This window comes from Melampsora larici-populina (assembly GCF_000204055.1).
Source record: "Melampsora larici-populina 98AG31 unplaced genomic scaffold MELLAscaffold_10, whole genome shotgun sequence".
Taxonomy (NCBI): Eukaryota; Fungi; Basidiomycota; class Pucciniomycetes; order Pucciniales; family Melampsoraceae; genus Melampsora; species Melampsora laricis-populina.
The window spans coordinates 863,040-885,478 of record NW_006768774.1 but is presented as its reverse complement, the minus strand read 5'-3'; the positions used below and the strand labels follow the sequence as shown (position 1 = coordinate 885,478).

At 36.8% G+C, this 22,439-nt stretch overlaps 5 protein-coding genes across 5 annotated transcripts; all 5 read left to right on the top strand.

The window, feature by feature from the left end:
• Positions 1-1,416: 1,416 nt before the first annotated feature.
• MELLADRAFT_42723 (uncharacterized protein) lies at positions 1,417-3,291 on the top strand (the record flags this gene model as incomplete). The annotated part of the gene is made up of 6 exons (XM_007407863.1): positions 1,417-1,696; positions 1,770-1,947; positions 2,053-2,236; positions 2,339-2,450; positions 2,532-2,644; positions 2,730-3,291. 6 exons carry the CDS (start codon positions 1,510-1,512, stop codon positions 2,817-2,819), a joined length of 864 nt encoding a protein of 287 aa, XP_007407925.1.
• A 4,151-nt stretch (positions 3,292-7,442) lies between these two features.
• On the top strand, positions 7,443-7,628 carry MELLADRAFT_84337 (uncharacterized protein; the record flags this gene model as incomplete). Its single annotated transcript, XM_007407864.1, has 1 exon — positions 7,443-7,628. The coding sequence occupies one exon, from the start codon at positions 7,443-7,445 to the stop codon at positions 7,626-7,628; it is 186 nt and encodes a 61-aa protein (XP_007407926.1).
• A 112-nt stretch (positions 7,629-7,740) lies between these two features.
• Positions 7,741-8,675, top strand: MELLADRAFT_55481 (uncharacterized protein; the record flags this gene model as incomplete). Its single annotated transcript, XM_007407865.1, has 3 exons — positions 7,741-8,179; positions 8,262-8,355; positions 8,460-8,675. The coding sequence occupies 2 exons, from the start codon at positions 8,025-8,027 to the stop codon at positions 8,329-8,331; spliced, it is 225 nt and encodes a 74-aa protein (XP_007407927.1).
• An 8,162-nt stretch (positions 8,676-16,837) lies between these two features.
• Positions 16,838-18,224, top strand: MELLADRAFT_84336 (uncharacterized protein; the record flags this gene model as incomplete). The annotated part of the gene is made up of 6 exons (XM_007407866.1): positions 16,838-16,939; positions 17,007-17,103; positions 17,159-17,319; positions 17,362-17,365; positions 17,568-17,984; positions 18,046-18,224. 6 exons carry the CDS (start codon positions 16,838-16,840, stop codon positions 18,222-18,224), a joined length of 960 nt encoding a protein of 319 aa, XP_007407928.1.
• An 865-nt stretch (positions 18,225-19,089) lies between these two features.
• MELLADRAFT_104634 (uncharacterized protein) lies at positions 19,090-21,172 on the top strand (the record flags this gene model as incomplete). Its single annotated transcript, XM_007407867.1, has 6 exons — positions 19,090-19,555; positions 19,673-19,732; positions 19,766-20,676; positions 20,775-20,847; positions 20,990-21,069; positions 21,134-21,172. The coding sequence occupies 6 exons, from the start codon at positions 19,090-19,092 to the stop codon at positions 21,170-21,172; spliced, it is 1,629 nt and encodes a 542-aa protein (XP_007407929.1).
• Positions 21,173-22,439: the final 1,267 nt, after the last annotated feature.

The following is a 22,439-nucleotide window of genomic DNA, read 5'->3' as shown; positions in this document are numbered from 1 at the left end:
CATTTGCTGAATTTTCGTATACAACAGTGAACACTTGGCGATAGGCGTGTCCCCGTTCAAAGCTAATTATGGATTCAATGTCAACTTCACCGATGTTCCGTCCAGTGAACAATGTTTACCGCTGGTGGAACAAAGAATTGATCAAATCAAAAATGTTCAACGTGAATTAAAAGATGCAATGGGCCTAACTCAAGAATTAATGAAGATGCAACATGATAGCAAAGTTCGAGATACGCCTAATTGGAAGAAAGGAGACAAGGTCTGGCTCAACAACAAGCACCTATCAACAACACGGCCCACAGCTAAGTTTGCCCATAGATGGGTAGGACCATTTGTTATTTCAGCGCGTGTGTCTAAAAATGCTTACAAGATTGTGTTACCTAAATCTATGAGTAAGGTACACCCTGTTTTTCACGTCAACCTATTAAGAAAATTCGAAGAAAGCAAGATACCAGGACATCACAAAATGCCGCCACCACCAATAGTTATGAATAATGAAGATGAATTTGAAATTAATGAAATACTTGATAAGAGAAAAAGAGGAAGAAAATTAGAGTATTTAATTAACTGGAAGGGATATGGTGAAGAACATGATTCATGGGAACCAGAAGAAGGTCTCAAGAATGCAAAACAATTAATGAATGATTTTAATAGAAAGTATCCAGATGCTGAAGTTAGATACAAAAGGACGAGGAGAAAGAAGTGAGGGTATGGCTTTTTCCCACTGGGTTTTTTAATGCCACCCGGGGATAGATGCTGGCCTGCAAGAGGAGGTAGAGACATAAAAGGGGGAGTGGTGTTATGACCTGTCACGCGTGTTACATGTAGAGTTCATACTAGTCTTGTCTCCCGTTGTGCATATTGCTTTTCCTCACTTAGCAATCTACTATATTCACGAGACCACCCTTAAAGCTTCTCTTGCATCTCCCTCTCGAAGCTACAACAGAAAGCTCAACTGATCATTATACTCATGAAGCAAACCATTTGATATTATTTCTTCTTCTCCTTTTTGAATTGAGACTTATGTATATTCATTCCTCTTGATGAATCTACCTCATGATGATTTTTGAATATGTATGTGCAAGGTACATATGATAGAATATCTTACTTGGATTCCATTCATCACTCAAATGAAGTTGAACATTATAGGTGATTTGACTTTAATTTCATGTTTTCTGAGTTTGCCTCATGGAATGATGATGATCTTTTGATTTGTTTTTTTGATATGAATTGTTGAAATTTTAATTTTCTTTTGGTGTTTTCAAAGTTTTGTATACAAACTTAAATTTTAATGTATTTTATTTTAATTGGTTTTTGAATTTGATTTGATTTTGTTTTTTTTTCTTTCCCGGTGTAAATTCGAATTAAATTTGATTTGATTTGATTTCTTTCTTTCTTTACCTCTAATCCCAAAAACAAAGACGAAAATCAAGAAAACCAAAAAACCTACCTCAACTTCAACTTCACCACCTTCATCAAACCAATCAATCATCTTTAAAAAGTTTTACAATGACATTACTTTGGGATTTATCTACTAAAGTCTTTGATCAATTACCTACCATTTCAGATTCTTATACTCAATGGATCCCTCCTCAATCTCCTCTATCGACTCCTTCTTCTGTCTTTGCTGCGATGATCACTTATCTTGCTGTAATCTTTGGTGGTCAAAAGTTAATGGCCGATCGAAAACCAATGCGTAAGTCCTCTTTCTGTTATAAACTCTTTTCACTTCACTGACTTTCCTTTGGTTTCGATGGCTTTTGGATTAGAATTAAGACCACTCTTTATGCTTCATAACCTTTTGTTATCGGCTGGATCTCTTTGGCTCTTAGCTTTGATGATTGAACAAGTAGCTCCGATTGTTTCAAACCATGGTTTCTTTTACGCTATCTGTCACGTTAATGCATGGACTCCAGAACTCGTCACACTTTATATGATCAATTACTAGTTCAGTTCCTTCATACTCTTTCCTTCTTTTCTTTCAAACCGTCTTTAACTCATCTCTTTTCTTGATTTCTTTTTTGATTTTCGATGATCACTTTTTTCAATTAGTTTCAAGTATTGGGAATTAGCAGATACATGTTTTTTAGTAGCCAAGAAGAAAAGTCTTCAATTCTTACACGTCTTTCATCATACTGCAACAGCTGTTTTATGTTTTACTCAATTAGGTGGTAGAACATCAGTCAGTTGGGTTCCGATTGTAGCTAATCTAACCGTTCATGTGATTATGTATTACGTACGTTCTTTTCTTCTTCTCACCCTATCCGTTCCCTTGAGAATTAAGAATTCTATCTTTGGTTATCTTGAGCACTGATCTCGATTTGATCTTTGGTTTTAGTATTATTTCACAACTTCTGCTTTTCCTGGTTATAAACCTTGGTATAAGAAAGCCTTGACTTCATTACAAATCAGTCAATTTGTCATTGATCTCTTTATTGTTTACTTTGCCTGTAAGCACACTTCAAACCTCGTCCGATTCACCCATCATCTGAAGCAAATCGAAATCTTACCGTTTCTTCTTCCTTTTATAGCATACTCATACTTTGCTGCTGAATATGGAGATTGGCCAACAATGGGAACTTGTACCGGTACAGAAGGAGCTGCCCTGTTTGGTTGTGCTTTACTGACCTCTTACTTATTTTTGGTAAGTCATCAAAACCTTTTTGGATCATTCTTTCTTCACCAATCTCTTGAAAACTTATCTTTGGTGTTTCTTTTTTCTTTCATAGTTTATTGCTTTCTATCGTAAGACTTATAAACAAAATGTTGCAGCAAGAAATGCGGCATCTAAACAAACTAGAGTGTTGGCTACTAAATGATAATTTAACTCTAGACCCTTTTAACCGTTTTTCTTTTAATTCTTTTTCTTTTTGGTGATATATATAGATGGATTCCGATCAGGTGTTTTCTTTTGATGTTTTCTTTTTTTCTTTTAAAGTACTCTTCTTCTTCTTCTTCTTCTTCTTTAAATTAGTTGATTTTATTTCTTTGGTTTAAATCAGTAGTAGAAGTAAACCTCTTATCCGTAACCAAACCCTTTCCTTTTGTTTTTCTTTTTTTAAACTTTCTATGAATTCCTTTTTTTTGTTTTTGCTTTTTTGTTTTTGACTTTTATTTTTATTTTATTTACCTTTTTTTTTTGTCTTTTTGGTTTTCTTTTTATCTCTTCTGCATCCTCTTGGTTTTATGATTCTTTTTTTCTTTTCTTCTCTCTTTCTCTCTCTCTCTTTATGATTTCTTTTCATGAAAACCTACTAAAAACTTAATTTAAAGATGATTTTTTTTTTTTGGAAACAAATGAACCAAAAACATCCAAGTAAGAATTAAATGGAAAATTCAAGTTAGGGAAATGTTTAAATTGGTTGATCCAGGTTTTGCTTGATTTTTGCTATGTTATGTAAGTTGAGCACAATCTGCTACATGAGTGTGATCCTTGATATTCTGATGGATGTGATTAGGTTTATATGATTGGAACATACCCAAATCAACCATGATAATCAGGATCACAAAGTCATATTACCTCAAGCATTGATATCATGGGAAACTTCTGTATACATACATTGAGCTCAGGAATGTTTGTAAACAATGAGATTTTCAATAACATGTTTGTCTTTCAGCCAGCGGTCTTGTGATCACTTGATTTTAAAGGGTGTTGTTGAAGTGCCTATGATATATTACAGGGGGATCCTTGAGAGTGGGAAGATGACTTGGGTGAAGAGTGTACAAGATGTAGGCATCTCCTGTGCTTCATATGGAAAGATGGGATTGTAACTGGCAGTAAGCAATCATGAAGTTTCATTAGTTTTGATTTCTGCCAGGGCTACCTGTCCACCAAGGCACCAGGATCTTATTTACACTAATTTGAAAATAAGGAAACACAAGATTGAGTACATAGAAGGGAATGTTTTTTGGCTCAAGTGGATTTTTTGTTGAGATGAAATGTATTGAATGAATTAAACGCCTCACGGTCCTGAGACCTGATTTTTATTTTTTCATTTCTGACTGATGGAAAGAGAAAAAATGACTATGACTCCTAAAACCTCCGACCCTAAGGGGCGGATACATGACTTTGGATATACAAATTAATATGAATAAGCCTATTGGGAGGGATGGTGGGTAATTAAAAATTTTTGTACTTTTTGAAAGATCGATATACAACAACAATTTTTATGTAACAGTATTATACTCACTTTAAATTTTTGTTGATAATGAACTTGGATGAATGTAAAAAAGATAACAAAATCAGTTGAGGGAAAAACTGGAAACCACTGCGCTCTCCAATACTTCACGACCGTCTACTCGTCTTTGAGATTGGATTTCTAATCCTTTCTTATTGGATAGCTTAATGTAGGTCTTCCCAGCTTCATTCTGATGTCATTTCGCATCTGTAACTAAATCTCTTCTTTGCCTGCTACCATTCCCGTTTGTCAAAACAAGTTCCAACTTCCAGGGAATTAGGCCAACCAGAGATCACAATCTTACAATTGCCAATTAACAAGTTCCAAGTCACACTGGAGGATCTCTTGGAACAGTTTTCACTCAAAACTGAGATTCTGAATAGTCAACTTCAACTTACACTGATTTATTGCAATACTAGAAAGTTAACAATCTGAAAACACTCAATTGTGTATGAGGTTTTGTGAAAGTCAACTTTGAATCCAAAAGTACATTTTCTCAAAATTATTCTTCCAACACATGACCTACGTAAAAGACTGGAAATATTTCAGACTTTTTCAAAGTTGGTTTATCCTGTGATTTCATGTACTTTTGCCTTAGGGCTTGCTCAGAACTGTGGACACATGTTTAGTGTGTGTATCAAATGGAAAAAGAAGACCCTTCTGCAGTCTCCAAAATCATTGAACAATGTAGATATAATGGTCAACCTAGTCCGGCTGTCTTATTTATCAAAAATCATCAAAATAATGACAAGATTTCAGTATTGGAGTTTGAAGGGTTGAAGGAGTTCTCTGATTGAACATCACTCTGGTTTGCTTATGGATTTTGATCAGATTATGTAACTTGTATGATCTTCTATCTATGTACAATTCCTAAACAACAAACACAGCCGCTAATTACTGGTCACTGGTAGGCTAGGGTATCCCGTGACTTGAAACTTTTTTTCAGTTTTTTTATTTGTTTTCCAGATGCTGTGCAACATATTTCAACCCCAGTTATCATAAAGATCTTGATCAGTATCCCAACTAAGTGTTAAACCAATTTTTGGCATATATTGAAAAGATCCTCATCAATAACAATCACACTACTTTTGAGAATGACCCAATTATTTGAGAATACTTTTAGAACAGTAGGACAAGTTGTTGACCTCATATAATGAAAAATTACAATTTTTATTCTGCTGAACACATAGGCTCCATCTCAACACTTCTTGGGCCTCCTGCTTATATGGCTAGCTGGGCAGGGTAGTGGATCATTGGTAGCCTAGTTGCTGCATGTAAAAATGGGATTTAGTGTATGTCCCTATCCCAGCATCAGACCTGTAAGATGTCACCTGACCTTCTTTTCCCATGCCTAGAACAGCAGTGCAATTAATTGCTGTCTCAGCACTATCCCAGGCATACCTTCCTCCAAGCCATGATAAATAAAAGTCACCCCACTTTTGAGAATGATGCAATTCTTGGAGAATACCTCTTGTGAAAGCACCACTCAGAGTGGAAAGAAACAAACCTCACTCCTAGAGAATGATTATAAAGGGCCAGAGTACACATCACACTCAAAATTTATGTTACCACAAGCATCCTCATTTTGAACAAGCCACATATTGCTTACAAGAAGACTCCTGGAAATAGCTACATTGTGTAAAATACAAAAGGATACTCATGATAGAGCTCCAATATCTAGGAACAAGATACATTTTTTTTTTGGATTTTTTGCTCTCTTTCTGGTGTCTCAGGATTTTTATACATCAATACTTTTGTTTTCTGGCCAGAAAATATCATATTTTTTGTAGTGCTATCTGATCAAATCTAGTTGAACACTTTTTTGAAGTTATGTTGAGTACAATGGGTTCACTGAACCTTTTTTGTGGGGGAGATCAAAATCTTTCAGGGAACAGTCAAAAAAGTTGATATACATCTTTTCACAGGATCAGAAAGTGAATACTAGTATAATATACTTGAGGATGTTCCGGTCAGAAATCAAGTACCAAATCAATTTCAGAGATTCTATGTACAATTCACATACTTGACTGGTTAAATGGTTCAATAAGAGAAACTAACTATCCAAAGATTTCCTTGAAGATTTCTTACTGAAGAAAAAAACTGTCCAAGTAGCATTCAGTTTGGCTGATCAGATTCAAGAAAAAAGTGGGATGGGATGAAAAGGATACAAGGAACAATATTGTTGGTAAGGAGTTGGTTGGGTTTAATTTTGTATCTTCAGACAATCAGGTCTGAGGCGTATGACCACATAATTCAATCTGAGTAGTAAACCTACAACAAACAGATGTCCAGTATGTTATCAAAAACTCCAAGACTCAAGCCGGCATGAGTCTGGGTCTAAACCTGCATTTTTTTCTACAAAAAAAGGTAAGGGTTTTGATAGTACATACCAGCTTCATTGAAGATTATTTATAAATCCTCAAAGTTTATTGTCAAAGGTATATCAAACTAAAACATGTCATGTCCAGTGGTTTGATTCCTTGGTCTTTCTTCATATAACTATATCTTGACTATGACAAGTCAAATACTCAAATAAACAGTGCACTAAAAAAGGTAATCAATGTACCATGATGTCTATCCTCAGTCAAGTTTATGGTATATTACATAATTGATCCATTTTTTCCTCTTGGTACAAGATAGTGAGAGGAATTCTCAGTAAAGTGAGGTATGCTGATGGAACAATTACCAAGCTCCCAGGACTTCATGTTAGAAAACTTGATCAATAAGCACTAAGAACATATCGAATACAAAATTAATTTGACTCATCAACTTTGTTTTACTGAATTAGAGCAATTTAATTCATGGAACTCTTGTTCTACATTTGATTCTGTAATGTTTCTTTACCAGTTTCCAATTTTCCACTTTTCCACCTGACATCGAGTTGGATCTAACTCCATTTCTTTAAAGCAAAGACATGTTTGCAAAGAGAAATAGATCATTACAGGAGATGATTAGATTTTTGAAAGAACCACTGTAGAACTCCTACGCAGTGTAGCGTAGGCTGAGCCGGAGAGGGGAAGAATCACCACTTGTGAGAGCGGATGAAACTACAGGTGCTGCAAAGCTGCCCTCGTCCTTCAAAAATGATTTCGAGTTTTAAGATGAGGCTTCTCTACTTTTCACTTCTTGTCTTTTTAAGTTTTCCCAAAACCTAATTTACACCACACGGTTGGATGTGCAGCGTTTGGCGGAGTCTAACAATACTACACACCACCCTACACAAGGTGGTAATGCAAGGATATGTGAACTGCGGTTGATTGTTGAATGTTACGCTGGTGTAACACAGCTGTACAGGACTGGAATAAATTCCCGAACCTGACTCGACCTGGCCTTGACTTGGATCAAGAGGCAGGTTTGGCAAAACTTGATGTAAATCACACAAAGTGTAATTATGATAGTAAAGAGGGGGAAAGGGTTTTATTGACGGCGGGGTCTTATCCGGAGGATTGAGTACTCGGACTCGGGGCCAAATTTCGATTTTTAGGTAATGAATGTAATAATAATAATAATAATAAGACTCTAACAAAGTTTTAAGACTATACACTTCAATCACCGAGCTCAGCAAAAAAAGAAAGACAGAAGAGACAACAAAACACTTGATAACAATCAAACTCAAGCTAGGATCAGTCTTCTTTGTCTCTGTTATCAAAGAAGTTCTACTACTGACTCAAAAAAACTAATACTCTTATTCAATAACCTTTAGGACTTGAACTTCAAATACACAACGTGAACATGACACTAACACAAAAGCACTCGATAACACTTTATTATAACGCACACACACAAAAAACACACACTGAAGGACACAAAACACACAAACACACAAATTGTTCTATAGATTGATTGATGGATTCATTCCTCTTTCCCCTCCTCTCAAGTGAAGCCCTCTTTATACATTTCCTCGATCCCAAACCCCAACTCGATCATTCACATCTCAGCTATCTCAACCCCAACCTGTTCTTTACCCCGACCGATCATTCTCAAAGTTGTTTAATGTCTATGTACGTATCTTCTTCTCATATGTATCTCTTCTTATATTTCGATCTCCAGCTCTGATTCCAATCTATAACTACTTCATTATAGGTTCTGCACCCCAAAATCGATCCCCCTATCAATAACATCTTCATCATGCTCTATCCAATTTCGATTTTGATCTTTGATGAAGGTATGAACCTTGGTAAGTCTTCTCTTCATTCTCTAAGAACTGTGACTCCATTCAAATCGATCCCAACCCCTTTCTAACTACCAACTTCAAAATCTCTCATCAATCCTTTATCTCAGATTTTAGACTATCACAACATTTTCGATTTTGAGGCTTCTTTTGATCTTGCATGCCAAGAGGTGGACACTCTTCAATCAATCTATAATCATATCATTTGAACTGACTGTACACTACCCTCTTTATCAATTGTATGGGCTTTTAGATCCCCAAAATCGAACCTCTTATGTATATGTCTTGTTAATTTCGATTTTGACCTGTACTTTAGGTGTTTATTTAATGCAACTTGTTGTATTATTTAAAGCTTTCTTGTAGTTATGTTATCTATGTTTGATATATATATCTTCAAATTTATTTTGAGTTGGAATCAAATAATAGAAACAATAATTGATTGAAATGAATATTACTAATCATCTGATTGGGAGTGAATGTGCCATAGTGAAAGGATGATTCCAATAGTGAGTATGTTCTCTATATGTTTCCTCTTATGAAGATTTTTTGTTTGTTTGTAATTTAGAACATAGAAATTAATATATGTCTTGATATTGAATGTAACCAGATAAAAAAGATCTTTGAATAATCCAGGAAGTCTCAGGTGTAGTCCTTGAAAGAGATGTAAATTGTAGATGTTTTGTAAGATTGAAGATTGAACCCTTTTGACATTTTGATTTCCACACCACCAAGATCATTCATATCATCATTCATATTAAAGGCAAACAAGCAATTCAAACAAAACTCGACAAAATCCACCATTAGTGCAATTTCCCAGTTTTGCACATGTGTCAGAAACCATTTTGAGGTTCATTTGTGGTTCCTGCATTCAAATTTGCAGTCATCTGGTGGCTGCTTTGCCTCTTTTCACCCCATCTGCCAATCCAACTTTGCAAGTCAATCCACACCTAGGCAACTTTCCTGAAGCACCCAACATCGCTCCCAATATGTATGTGCCTCACACAAATCTTCTTATTGATGGATCTAATGCAAATCCTGATATATGTATCTCCCTTCAACTTTGTCAATCTCCTTATCATCAAAACTCACAATCATCAAAGCCTGGAACATCAAATAAGAATCAGATTCATAGCCACATTCCTCCCTGAAGCGCCGGATCCAAACCAATCTTCTTACTCAACCAAAATCACAATATTTGCTAGATCCAAATCAACTTTTCAATTCGATCCAAATCAGATGTTCTGCTCGATCCAAATCAATCTGCTCACTGAATCAAAATTAATCCTTTTACTTGATCATAAGTACCTTTCTCCCTAATCAAAATCAAGCTCCCCATCGATATTCTTCCTGGATCTGAATCCAATGTTTGAATTTTATATTTAGGGAACCTATTTTTCCTTGCCTTTCATTCCTCCAAGCCTTCACTCACTCACGATCAATCAATTTGAGGCAAATCAATCAGTCCAAATGCAACATCAATTGATTTTTTGATCTTCAAATGTTATGGTTTTTGTCCTTGATCTTGGTGTTTTATGTAATTCAAAGTAAGCTTTTTACTGGGTTATTTTGTGTTATTAGTTGATTGCATAGAGGATGATAATACACTACACAAAATATAATATTTTCTGGGCAGAAAATTAAATTATTGATACACAAAAATATTGAGAGGCCAGGAGAAGGGCAAAAAATAAATAAAAATATGCAATCTTGTCCCTGCGGTGAGAGCTTCACTCTCCATATTTTTCCATCTTTTCACAGTCCGTCCTAGATCAGTGTACTAACAATAAACCTTCATAATCATCCAATTACAACCTGTAACAAGCACTGAAATTTGGCTCATTAGTGTTTAGAGAAACTTTTGATTTCTGAAAACGCCTATAACTTTGTCAAATCTGCATCAAAACACTCGATTTTAAGTGCATTAGAAAGCTGAACTCTTCCCCTCGAACTTTCATAAGATTAAGAACTATGTAGCTAGTATGACAATCATTCTATGGATCTGTATGTACAAATGTATAAAAAAGATGATATCTTTTTTAGCAGACCAGCATGCTGTGTGGTCCTCTTATGAACTATGTGGAGGACAATTCCAGCTTACCAATGCACCCAAAATCGAGCGTTTTGGACCGGAATTGAAAAAGTTATGAGTATTTTCAGAAATCAAAAGTGTCTCTAAACACTAATGAGCCAAATTTCAGTGCTTGTTACAGGTTGTAATTGGATGATTGTGAAGGTTTATTGTTAGTACACTTATCAATATGGACTGTAAAAATACGGAAAAATATGGAGAGTGAAGCTCTCACCGCAGGGAACAAGATGCATATTTTTATTTATTTGTTGCCCTTCTCCTGGCCTCTCAATATTTTTGTGTATCAATAATTTAATTTTCTGCCCAGAAAACATTATATTTCTTGTAGTGATATACACTAAAAATACGGGATTGTTTCTCTTTATATTGTTTATCTTGATCGGCATGCAGTCAACTAATTATTTCTAAGGAAAATCAATCAGGTTATTGATTTTAAAACACCATCAAGTTCCTTATGAAATTTGATTAAGGGTTTCCAATTCCGAAGTATAGATCAATGTTAGTTACTTCACCACACAAGTATCAGCCCACATATTGAAGTGTGGAGGACTGAGCGATGCAAGTCGCGCAGATGGCTGCCCCTTCAATCAATCAAACTGCTACAAACTATATTGCTTCAAAACTACCCACTGGGCAGACATTATCAAGACACACAACTTTAACAGCATGTTCAAGAAGTCGAAGGTAACACTTTTATCATCGCTGCCAAAGCTGAAGCTTTCCTTCAAACCGTACGATCTCAACCTGGTAATCTTCAACCTCCTCAGATCTCACAAGAGACTTTCAATTCAGACAAATAATTTCCCAACCTCACTGCCTATGCAAACACATACCAAACTCAACTAGAACAGATCACAACTGGGTTTGACGCACAATTACACCAGGAAACATTGGACCAACTCAACTTACATACCTCTGACCTTACTGTATCATCCGCGAACGTGCGACCATCTTCTCAGTTACGCTCATGCAAGGTATTTTATAATCCAAACGATGCAACTGTCGTACTCCGCTACTACATAACCTCATCAAACTTCATTCAAATCATCTACCCTCACCGTTACTCTTATCATGCGTGTCTCATTCACAGGGTGATTATGTTAGTTTGTTATTATACAACATCCAGATCCTATCGATCGAACCGGCACATGCTTGTAATCTTTTTCTTCTTTCTTCCGCTTTGCATCCTCATTATTGTTCTTATATATCTCCTATCTTCCCTTTACCATGTCCATCCTCGCTAAGACGGATCGATCCACTCTTTTCTTCGATATTGTGAATGCCCTGAAAACATCATCAAAGCTTATTCATAATCCTTTTGATGTTTGCTGACAATGTACAGGTGGAAGCATAGTGCAATCTTGGTACGACCCAACAAGCGTTCAAAAAATGGGCTGAAGTTGAAGAATGGTGGTGGCAAGCGATCAGACTGCGACCGTAGGTAGTGATGTAAACTTCATTCATTCATCATGTCTGCTCTTCAATCACTTCATGACAGAACTATCCAAGAGTTATTTTTTGATCTTCTTTGACCTGAAATTCCATCAGATTGATCAATCAGTCAGTTTCACGGCGAAAGAAACCCATTGGAAAGTTCGCTTTTTTTCTTCAGGTGATGCTTCAATCAAATAAATAACTAATATCTTTCCCAAGTTCACTGAATTGAACTCTTGGGATTAAATTGGTACATCTCCTTTCAACTTTTTCAACCATTTATAATGTTGATGTTGGAGAAAACTGACTATGAGTTCTTTTGTTTCTTTTCATGGTTAATTGGGTTTTTGATTGAATGCTTTTCAAAATCACTCAACATCAAAGCAATAATCATTTGATCATCGATTTCAACTTGTGTGATCCGGAGGTATGTTTTGTTTTGTTTTACCCTCAATTTCTCAAAATCTTACCTGTGTGAAAAATTTCACTTATCATGATTTGTTGTTTTGTTCAATAATTTTGGAATCACAGCACTTCATACCAATGACCATTGATCTTTTTGGACTCAGACCTTGCCTCCTCAACTCATGAACCTCAAGATTCTAACAGTATCAAGTGAGTATCTTATGATGAGTCAAGGTAAAGCCTCTGTTGGTGGAGACTAAGAATGGTTGCATGGGTTTTGCACATCTCTCCACTTATGCATCAAAATGATCAATTGAAGTTGATTGACTTGCTATTGTGGCCATATTCTTTGTAGTTCAAGTGAGCTCACTTGATCAAAAGGCTTATTGAAACAATGAAGTGCCATTGGCCTGCTTATTCAGATTCAGGTTTTGATCATTTATTCTTAACAGATGGTAGAAAAAATGGTCTTGAGAACCTCTTCCATAATTATATCCAAAGGTAACAGGCATTCTATGACAAGAGATGCTTGAACTGATGCAAGTTTCAAACTCGTGATGCTGAAGAAAGGTTTGTAAATAATGCTTGTTTGTAAACTTGACATTCAACAACTAACCATCTACTATTGCAATTGGTAGCCTGATTTCTTCAAGCCTTTTGCTCTTCATCATGTGATATAATTTGACTCATATTAATATTATGTTATGACTTTTATTTCAAAAGCCATGTTGAAACATCTGTGGGTTCCAAAAGGGGTTTACATTTCCCAGCCTACAATTGAGTGAACTTCCTGGGCCAATATCATCACATACAATAGTGATACTACATACTACATCTCAATCAGATATTTTGCTTTCTGAATATATTTGAGGCATTCAATTTGCTTATTCAGTTGCTGGAGAATCAAGCATGTTTTGAGCATGACATAGTTCCTGCCCAGCACCAACAGATAAGAATAAATAAGCAAATTGTTGAAAATGTTGAATTTCCTTTATGACACTACTCAATATTTTTTCATTGTTTTCCTTGAGTGCCCTTGCACTAGCCTGAAAGACGCTAGTAGCTCACAGATGGAAATCATGACGGTATCTTGAAGAATCGGAAGAATGATCATACTCATGGTATTGTCTGCTGCTAATTGGCTAACATGGGGCAGATTGTCTTATCAACTCACATCAAGGCTAAAGTTTATTTTAGTTTACAAGAATATTCTTTCCATTCAATCACACCTGATCTTGATTCTATTCATCAACACCAAATGAAATCATCTCAAGATTGGTCTAAGTTATCTAGAGCTACTAATTGTCAATCTCTCATACCTTCTTCATCCGAGCATCAAATTGGTTGAGACCCAGAGTATTGGTGGTTTATCAACCTAAGTGTCTTTTGCCTATTTTTTCATGAATTTTATCAACATGCACCATAACATGTTCTATGTGTGTTCACCATTCAAATTCCAACAATGACCTGTGAGTTTGAAATGTGTGCATTCTCACTTCTATGGCTACAAATTAGCCTTAGTTGGCTGATGACAGCTCCTCAAAGATAAGGCAAGGGTAACAGTAAGTTCAGGTGGAGGGTATACACTTTGGATAAAACAAAGGTTATATGTGTATCAAGAGAGGGATAAGCAGGGATGCAGGAATGAGTACCGAGTATGAGTATATACTCAACTGATACTCACTTTGTAGGGGTTTACAGGGCCAAAAATCGGCAAAAATACTCAGTATACTCAATAATACTCACTTTACTGAGTAAACTCATACTCACTCCTGCATCTCTTATCCCAGATAAGAGATGAGGATTAGAGCTTAAAAGTGAGAGATTCCATGGCTCAGTGTGCAAAGGCATAGGATGGGGCTACAAACAATACAGACAAGATGTGATGAGAGTTAAGTAGAGAAATAAGATTTATAATTATGACGTAAGATGCAACTTGAAAAAGTGGGAAATTAAATGAATATGTCACTGCGCCAAATTGCAAATTTACCGTGGAGTTTAGAAAATTGCGTAGACATAGAAAATTATAGAGAAGCTGGCAAGGGTCAGAAAAATATGAAAAAAGAATGGGAGGGCCCTTTGATGCATTCCGATTGTCTGGCATATTTTTTCATATTTTTAAAACCACAATGCATATAATACTACACAAAATATAATATCTTCTGGGCAGAAAATATAAAAACCAACAAACAGTGATATTGAGCAGTCTTGGAGAGAGACAAAAATACACAAAAATATGCATATTGTTCCTATGGCTGAGACCTTGGATTTGAGTATTTTTTTGTATTTTCAGTGTGCAGATTGTTGATTGTACTAACAGAAAACCTCCAAGTTTCTCAGATTACAACCTGTAACATGGATTGGAATTTGGCCAAGGGGTGACAAGGGGATATCTGGAATTCTATATCCCTCATATCTTTTGCAATTCTGGGTCAAAAAACTTGATATTTAGCTGATTAGGAAGCCATAAAATGCATTTGAATGTTATGTTAATGCATCAAATCTGTAGCTCCGCTACAAAAAAACCTATTTGTCTTCAAAATAATTTCCTATATAGCCACATAGATATTCTTTGGGATTAGATGCAGGTTTTGTGTCTCAATGAAAGATATAGTCACAGAGTTTGGCTTTCCAATGAACAAAAAATCAAGTGGTTTGACCAAGAATTGACAAAGATATAAGGGGTTGTTGAATTCAAATTATGCCCTCCAATGTCTGTTACAGGTTGTAATCTAACAATCCTGGAGGTGTTTTGTTAGTACAATCAACAATTCTCACACTAAAAATACAAAAAAATACTCAAATCCAAGGTCTCAGCCATAGGCACAATATGCATTTTTATTTTTATTTTTGTCTCTCTCCAAGACTGCTCAATATCACTGTTTGTTGGTTTTTATATTTTCTGCGCAGAATATATTATATTTTGTGTAGTATTATATGCATTGTGGTTTTAAAAATATGACAAAATATTCCAGACAATCGGAATGCATCTAAGGGCCCTCCCATTATTTTTTCATATTTTTCTGACCCTTGCCAGCTTCTCTATAATTTTCTATGTCTACGCAATTTTCTAAACTCCACGGTAAATTTGCAATTTGGCGCAGTGTGTGTTTGCACAAGTTCGATCAAATGGGTGTCTGCATCACATAAAAAGTTTGCATAAGAGGGAGGGGAAGATATATCACAAATGGTGATTGATAGAAGTTAAATGTGATGGCCGTAAGCATAAGAATGTACATAATAAGCTCAAACCAATGCTGTCTGATTGATATAAAGTGTAAATTGGAGTGGAGGTGATGAAAATCTTGTGAAAGACGGAATAGGAAGAGATTCCACATGATAGATCATACAAGTTAAGAGCAAACCCAGTTCGCCCAAAACTGAATAAAATTTGGGCAAAACCTGGGTTAAACCCTTTTTTTCACCCTTACCTACCCCCTTAGCCCACGTACCTGTAAGTGAATCCTACCTCTCAATTGCTTCTCACCTCATTCACTTTTTTATCCTGAGTGCCCTTCACTCTCCCAATTGTTCAAATATTATGTTATTTCATGTCATTGATATCACAACGTAGCAGGAATTGAAGATTCATCACATGTTAGTATTCCTTTCCTTTGCATGAATATCATTCCGAGAGTGAAGAAACCAAATCTGATGTTTCTCTTTTTTAAATCTTTATTTAGTACTTGATGTTAGAATTGGATGAGATTTGCTTATTCCATGTAGGAAGAGATCATTCAATTGGCAATGTGAATCATTGAATTGATTTGTAACTTTCTTGATGTTTTTTAGGTATAGAGGAAACAAGACCAACAAAGCCTTATAAAACATAAATGAAAAGGAACTGAAAAAGATTTCAAAAACCTTTCTTTAGGTTTGATTTAAATGAAATCATAGGAATCAAATCAAACTCTAGAAACTCAATGAAGTTTAAGCCAAGCCTAAGGGAACGAGCTGGAATTCCAAATTATCTCAACCAATGGAACACATCAAGACCAGACAAAGATTTGATAGGATCCTCGAGTCGGATTTGAATACCTGAAGATGATAAGCAAGGGATTGAGCCATCAAAACCAACGAGTTCAATAACAAGAACTCAAGCAGAAAGACTCAAAACAAACTATAGGGAAAGAATGGTATCTTTAGATTTATTACAAGACCTATCAATTCCGAACAACAAAGTGAATCAAGAAGAAACCAGTCTTTTCGAATCATCAGATCAAGAAGATCAAAATGAATTTGATTTCTTTAATGGATCAGAATATCAAACCATATCAAGACTGGTTTCCAAATCTTTAGAAGAAAAATAGGTTTTGTTTGATCGATCGATTAGTTTTTGACAAGATTAAATAAATCTGAATGGTTTTGGTTGTTGACCATTTGATTTTGAAGCGAAGATCCGATTCAGTCACGACTCAGCAGTGGCAGTGGAAAGAGAAAAGAAGGAGAACTCAACTTTCTCTTCAATCTAACCTCGATCATTTCCAATGACCTCAGTCTCAACTTCACAACTCAAATCAAATCAATCGAAACATCAAAACTATCATATCATCAGTCAAGATGGCTTCATCATCAAATTCACATATGCCACCACCACCTCCCAACAATCAATCTCTACCTCTTCCACCACATCTAGCTTCGTTTCCTGCTGTCTCATATCAGGTTAGTATTATAATTAAACCATTTGAAATGATCCATTCTTACTTCATTTCATCTCACTTTTTAATAGGAAACCGCGCCAATGTCTAAAGAACAATTAGATCCTAAATCGAAAAAGTGGATTCAATTTCAAGCTCGAAAGTATGCAGATAAACAACTCAAAACCAGTTTTATTGATACTGGAGAACAAGAGATGTAACCTGAACATATGTTCCATAAAAGTGATTGCGATTTGCCAACTGGATGATCCTACTGATTTTTTTGGATTGGATTGGTGTTTAGACGTTCGAAAAATTATCAAAGATCGTGGTGATCTTTCAAATCGAAAGTTTAGAATTGACAAAAGAGTTCATTTAGATGCCCTTGAATATGTTCCTCTTGCAGTTATGAAACTATTAAAAACATGACAATGCCTCAGGAACAAGTCCGGTCTGTTCAATCTTCCATTGATGTCTCATTCAAACGTCTTGGATTCCTTCTCCTCTCAATTCTAATTCTGTCTGATTACAAATTTCAGTGAAGTACTGACAATCTATCATATCACAGGTGCTATTACTTTTGTCAATGTAGTTCCAAAATTCATCCCACCTGTCTATCATGCTCAATGGGCTTTGATGTGGTTATTGATGAGACGCGAAACGCGATCGAAGACATTTCAACAGGATGTGTTTCCCTCCTTTCGATGACAAAGAACCACCACTCGATTACGGTGATAACATCCTTGATACCAAACCTTCAGAAGCCATACAGATGTATCTAGATGAAGATGAAGACACTCCAGTCTTTGATTGGTTACATGATCATAAACCACCAGCAAAGAAGTACAAAGGTGTTCAATACGTCAACGGGACGAGTTACAAATCTTGGCAATTGAACTTGGGGATGATGAGCACACTTACTCGGATCGGTCGAAATTTGATCAGTGATTTCATTGAGGATAATTACTTTTATCTCTTCGAGCAAAAGGCTTTCTTTACTGTGAAGGCAATGAACATGGCGATCCCTGGAGGCAGGCTCTCTTCGCTATCATTGATTCTTCTTTGTATTGGTCTGAAATGTTATTTCATTTGAATATAGCGCACGTTTTAAACCCCTGCATCATGATGCAGAATCGTATGATGACGAGTGGAATGAATTTAACAATATCAACAAAGTCATCATTCGTCAACAGATCCGGACCAAATATTGTGTGGCTTTCCCTCACCTTCATAATTCAAGACCTCGAAGTGTTCATATTCCCAAAGTATCACAAAGTCAACACTTTATTCATCTGAGTCAAAGATCCTGAACTACCTACATTCTATTTTGACCCGATCATTCATCCAATCGTAAGTCGCGTCTGAGAGCTTTCAAAGAAGCTGATTTGGTTTTTTTCAACAGTAAGTTATAAGTCCCATATGTTCATGCTCCTGCTTCAATACTCAACGCCTCGGTTCCTCACAATTCCACATGTTTTTTGCTTTTTGAAATTTTGCAGCGTACAAGAAGTTAATTCCTGTGTATGACATCAAAACTATCCAGAAGATTACTGATGCATACCTGGATCAGTTCTTGTACTGTTAGTAATGCTATAACAATCACATTGTGTAGAGTCATGCTCTGATGAAGAGATTATAGATGAAAAAAGGTTCATATCATTAATCAATTGAAACTGATCATTTGTTATGAGAAATTCCAGAGAATCATTTCATAGACAATCAGGATCATCAATTGAATTCAAAAGATGATTCTTCAAATTTAAATACTCAAAGCAATGAATTTTTTAGTAAAGACAAATCACAAAAATGAATTTTCTAAAGAAATGTGCATCCAAAAGCCCTTCAAATTCTTCAACATTAATTATTACCCATTCATTATCACTTCTTCTGGATATTCTGATACTCCTTCTGGTTCTTAATGGTGTTTCAGTCAGATTGATTGTTTTTCAAAATAATTCTCCTCATTCTAATGCTATTTGATCTGATATCATAAAACTAAAGGCACGACCATGTTTCTCGGCGAAACTAGATTAAACCCCTTAAGCCCCCTTACACTATCTTAAGGCCCAATTCCCAATGTTTTTTCCCCCCTAAGCTTCTTTCAGCCTCCTTCCCCAATCTTGCTTTCCCCTACCAATACGCCCAATTTCCAATTCTCCTTGCTCTTAGTAATTCATGTCTCACAATCCTGATTGCTTGCACATCGTTCCGGGCCTTCGATATCTCCCCAAAGTCTCCCCAAAACCGATCCTCTCAAAACTTTACGGACAATCTGCTTTCTCATTCCTTTTAGCACTCGCATTATACGGACTCATTTGGCATGTTTCAATTCGATTTGATGTCTTTACGGCTACTTCTTCAGGTCGCGACGCTCAACGTTTCGAAACGCATGCCACACGGTATCTCCTGTCCAGACTTGCTATACTCCATCTCCATGGACAACTTTCACGGCGAAAATGCTCAACCCTCCGAAACATGAGTTACACGATTCCACCTGAGTATTTTGATTGTTTCAGCGACCCAACGTGGATTACCCTTGTGGCGATAATTTCTGATAACCTATCTTTGCAAAGTTTCAAACGCTTCAGTGATAATCACACTGCGATGAGTGAACCCCGGAAGTCTAAAAGTTCCCGTGTATGTAAGTTTGTGTTTTTTGTGTCAAATTGGCTAGCGTTTCTTACATTCAGTTGCTCTGGTTCGCCACTATATTACCTCCAATTCTACCTCATTTACTGCTTTCTTTGTTCGTCCCCAGATCTGTTTCCATACAATCGGTCAAGGCTTTATCCAAAAACTCCAAGACTATCTATTCATTGTGCGTGATCAGTCCATGAATACGTTTCCACAGTCGCTTACCTTATTAAAAAGTTTGATTTTCATAGTATTACTTGCTGCAAGACTCAATTCCTAAACAACCATAAAATGGATTTGGTTCATAATTCGACTCCCGCTATGGCTATTGCAAACAATCTTCCAGTCGAGATAGTGCGTTCGATTCTAAAGGAGGTAATCTTGGAACTCCCAGTTGTACCTTCCAATTCCGCCAATAGTGAAGACTTTCAATCTCTGCGACACGACTCTGTCAGACGGCTCCTTCAATTTCGATTATTCGGTCAATCGTGGAACAACACCATTATTCCACTTGTGTTTCAAAATTTACGCCTGACTCGTAATCCTATGATCGACGGTTTGACCAACGCATGGACGGGACGATTTATCACACCGAGCTACCCTCAGCTTCGAACTCTTTACCTCGACGGTATTTGGTATTCAATGCCCGCTCCTACGTCGCTACCTGGGGTAGTCTCGACATGCGCTCCTTATCCGTATGGTTGTTCGATCCTGCCTGACACTGCGGCATCAATCATTTCACTGTGTGCTACCTCGTTAGTTCGCTTAAAATTGCGATATGTTGAGATTGTCGGCGTCTCACCTGTTCTTATAAATGCAATCCACGGCGTTTCCAACCTTAAAAATCTGGAAATCATAGGATCTCAATCTCCAGACAAGATGCACGACTACCATTCTTTGAAAACTCTTTTGGAAGGCACGGTTTCTCTTGAGTCGTTATCCATCCTGTTCGGAGCGCTACCATCGATGCAATTACGACGAGGTTCCCTCCCACATTTGAAACACTTCTACTTATCTTGCGACAACAAAAATCGCCGCGCCGGAATCGACATCTGCCGCGCAAGAGAGAGACAAATCGAGTGCTTGGAATTATTTCCACCTGGTAACCCCGACCCAACAGCGGACATTGTTTTGGGTCTCATGCCGACCCTTGAAACATTATTCATAATTTCTATCCCAGATTGTGTTCCCCACCAAATTCGTAATCGCGTTTTTCCACTTCTCAGGACATTACGATGCGAGTATTCACATTCACCCAAACTCCATCTTTGATGGCTGAAATGGCGTATGCTCGAAACGGTTGAAGTCCTGGTTACAACGTATATCTCTGGCAATACTTATTGGCGGGATATGTTGGAGTCAAACCACCCGGCCACTATTCCTAGACCTCCTTCTCTGAAACATATTGTGTTTACAATTGCTGAAACCCACGAAATGGAAGACTCATTCTTAATTGATGCATTCGCCGAAATCGGGATTAAATGCCACTTTATGCCTCCAATGACCCGAGCTCAGATCACAGTACGTGATGTTTGTTCTCTCACCTTTCTAACCATTCCTATATTGACACTTTCGACTACTCCAGAAACTTCCAGACAAACTCCAAAGTTCACAAACACATTAATTGATTCAGGGAAGAAGAGTGCGATTGTTTTTGATTTCCTGGAGATTTTTTAAATCCCAAACATGGGGACACACAGTTATCATAGCTTTGGGTCCTTGCGGTTCTCTTTTAGATAAACTGCTATTTTTCCTAACCGTCTGCTTGCTTTTTGTGAATTAAATTTATTTGTTTCAAATTGGTGATTCTTTTGCGTTTAATAGTTTTTGTAATTTGGTTTTTCTGTTATGCCCTTGCGATGTGTTGTATCTACATCCATCCAAAACTATGAATCAGCCTCTTGAGATTGGGCCATTGGCACCAATGTTGAATTTGGCCCGTACTGATGCCAATGAGTCGAAATTGAGCTCACTTCATCCAAAGAACTCCCACCATCCATCTATTCGGTCTATACTTAAACATGATTACATTTAGTTTTGAAAACATTCTCTTAGGCTTCAGGCTGACATTAGTCAAAGGTGTTATCCCTGCGCTGAAGTTCATAAATAACTCCCCAAATGGTTGATTGGCTCCCTGCGAAACTTCGGGTACCAACTCAAAAACTCAACATCTCAGACACGGATCCACAAAATTGGGTCGTGGGCCCGGCATTTAACAATAACAATACCCAAATCTATGAAAACTTCTGGGGAAATTTTACGCTCAACCAATTCGCCAACGAAACCATTTCTTTTTAGAAACCTCACCCCAATTTCCACGCGGCAGCCGAATTGAAATTGGGGGAATCTTTTCGCTACGCACAAAGCAAAACAGTCACAGCTTCTCGTGGTCCATTCCTTTTCACATCAATTATATCTATGAAAAAGGAGCGACTCAAGATTATCACTCTCGCATACGATATTCACCACTACAAGTTAATCAATATCAGCCAACAAGCGTCGTTTCCAGCAACATATTTTCAGAAAGGTTTCCGCCTACCACACTCTGATATTCACAACAGGGACACATTCAACAACGACACGATTCCCTTTACGCAGAAGTTTCCATTGAACGCCACATCTACGCGGACAATCCTGGCGGCGACGTTGTTCCCCAACTTGATCTTAGGTATTGAATCGCATCGTGCAAATACCGATACAATAAATGACTCGATACGCACTTATACAAAATTCTTATTCACGTAGCCGCATCTGCGCGTGCCCGGCCCAACTACCAATCATTTCAATTCGAAGCTATTTGTTCCAACCCCTTTGAAATAGTACATCTCTACCAACCCCATTTTTCACTCGTTATCTTTGATATCAAGGGTATCAATCTTTCCTCGAGTCAC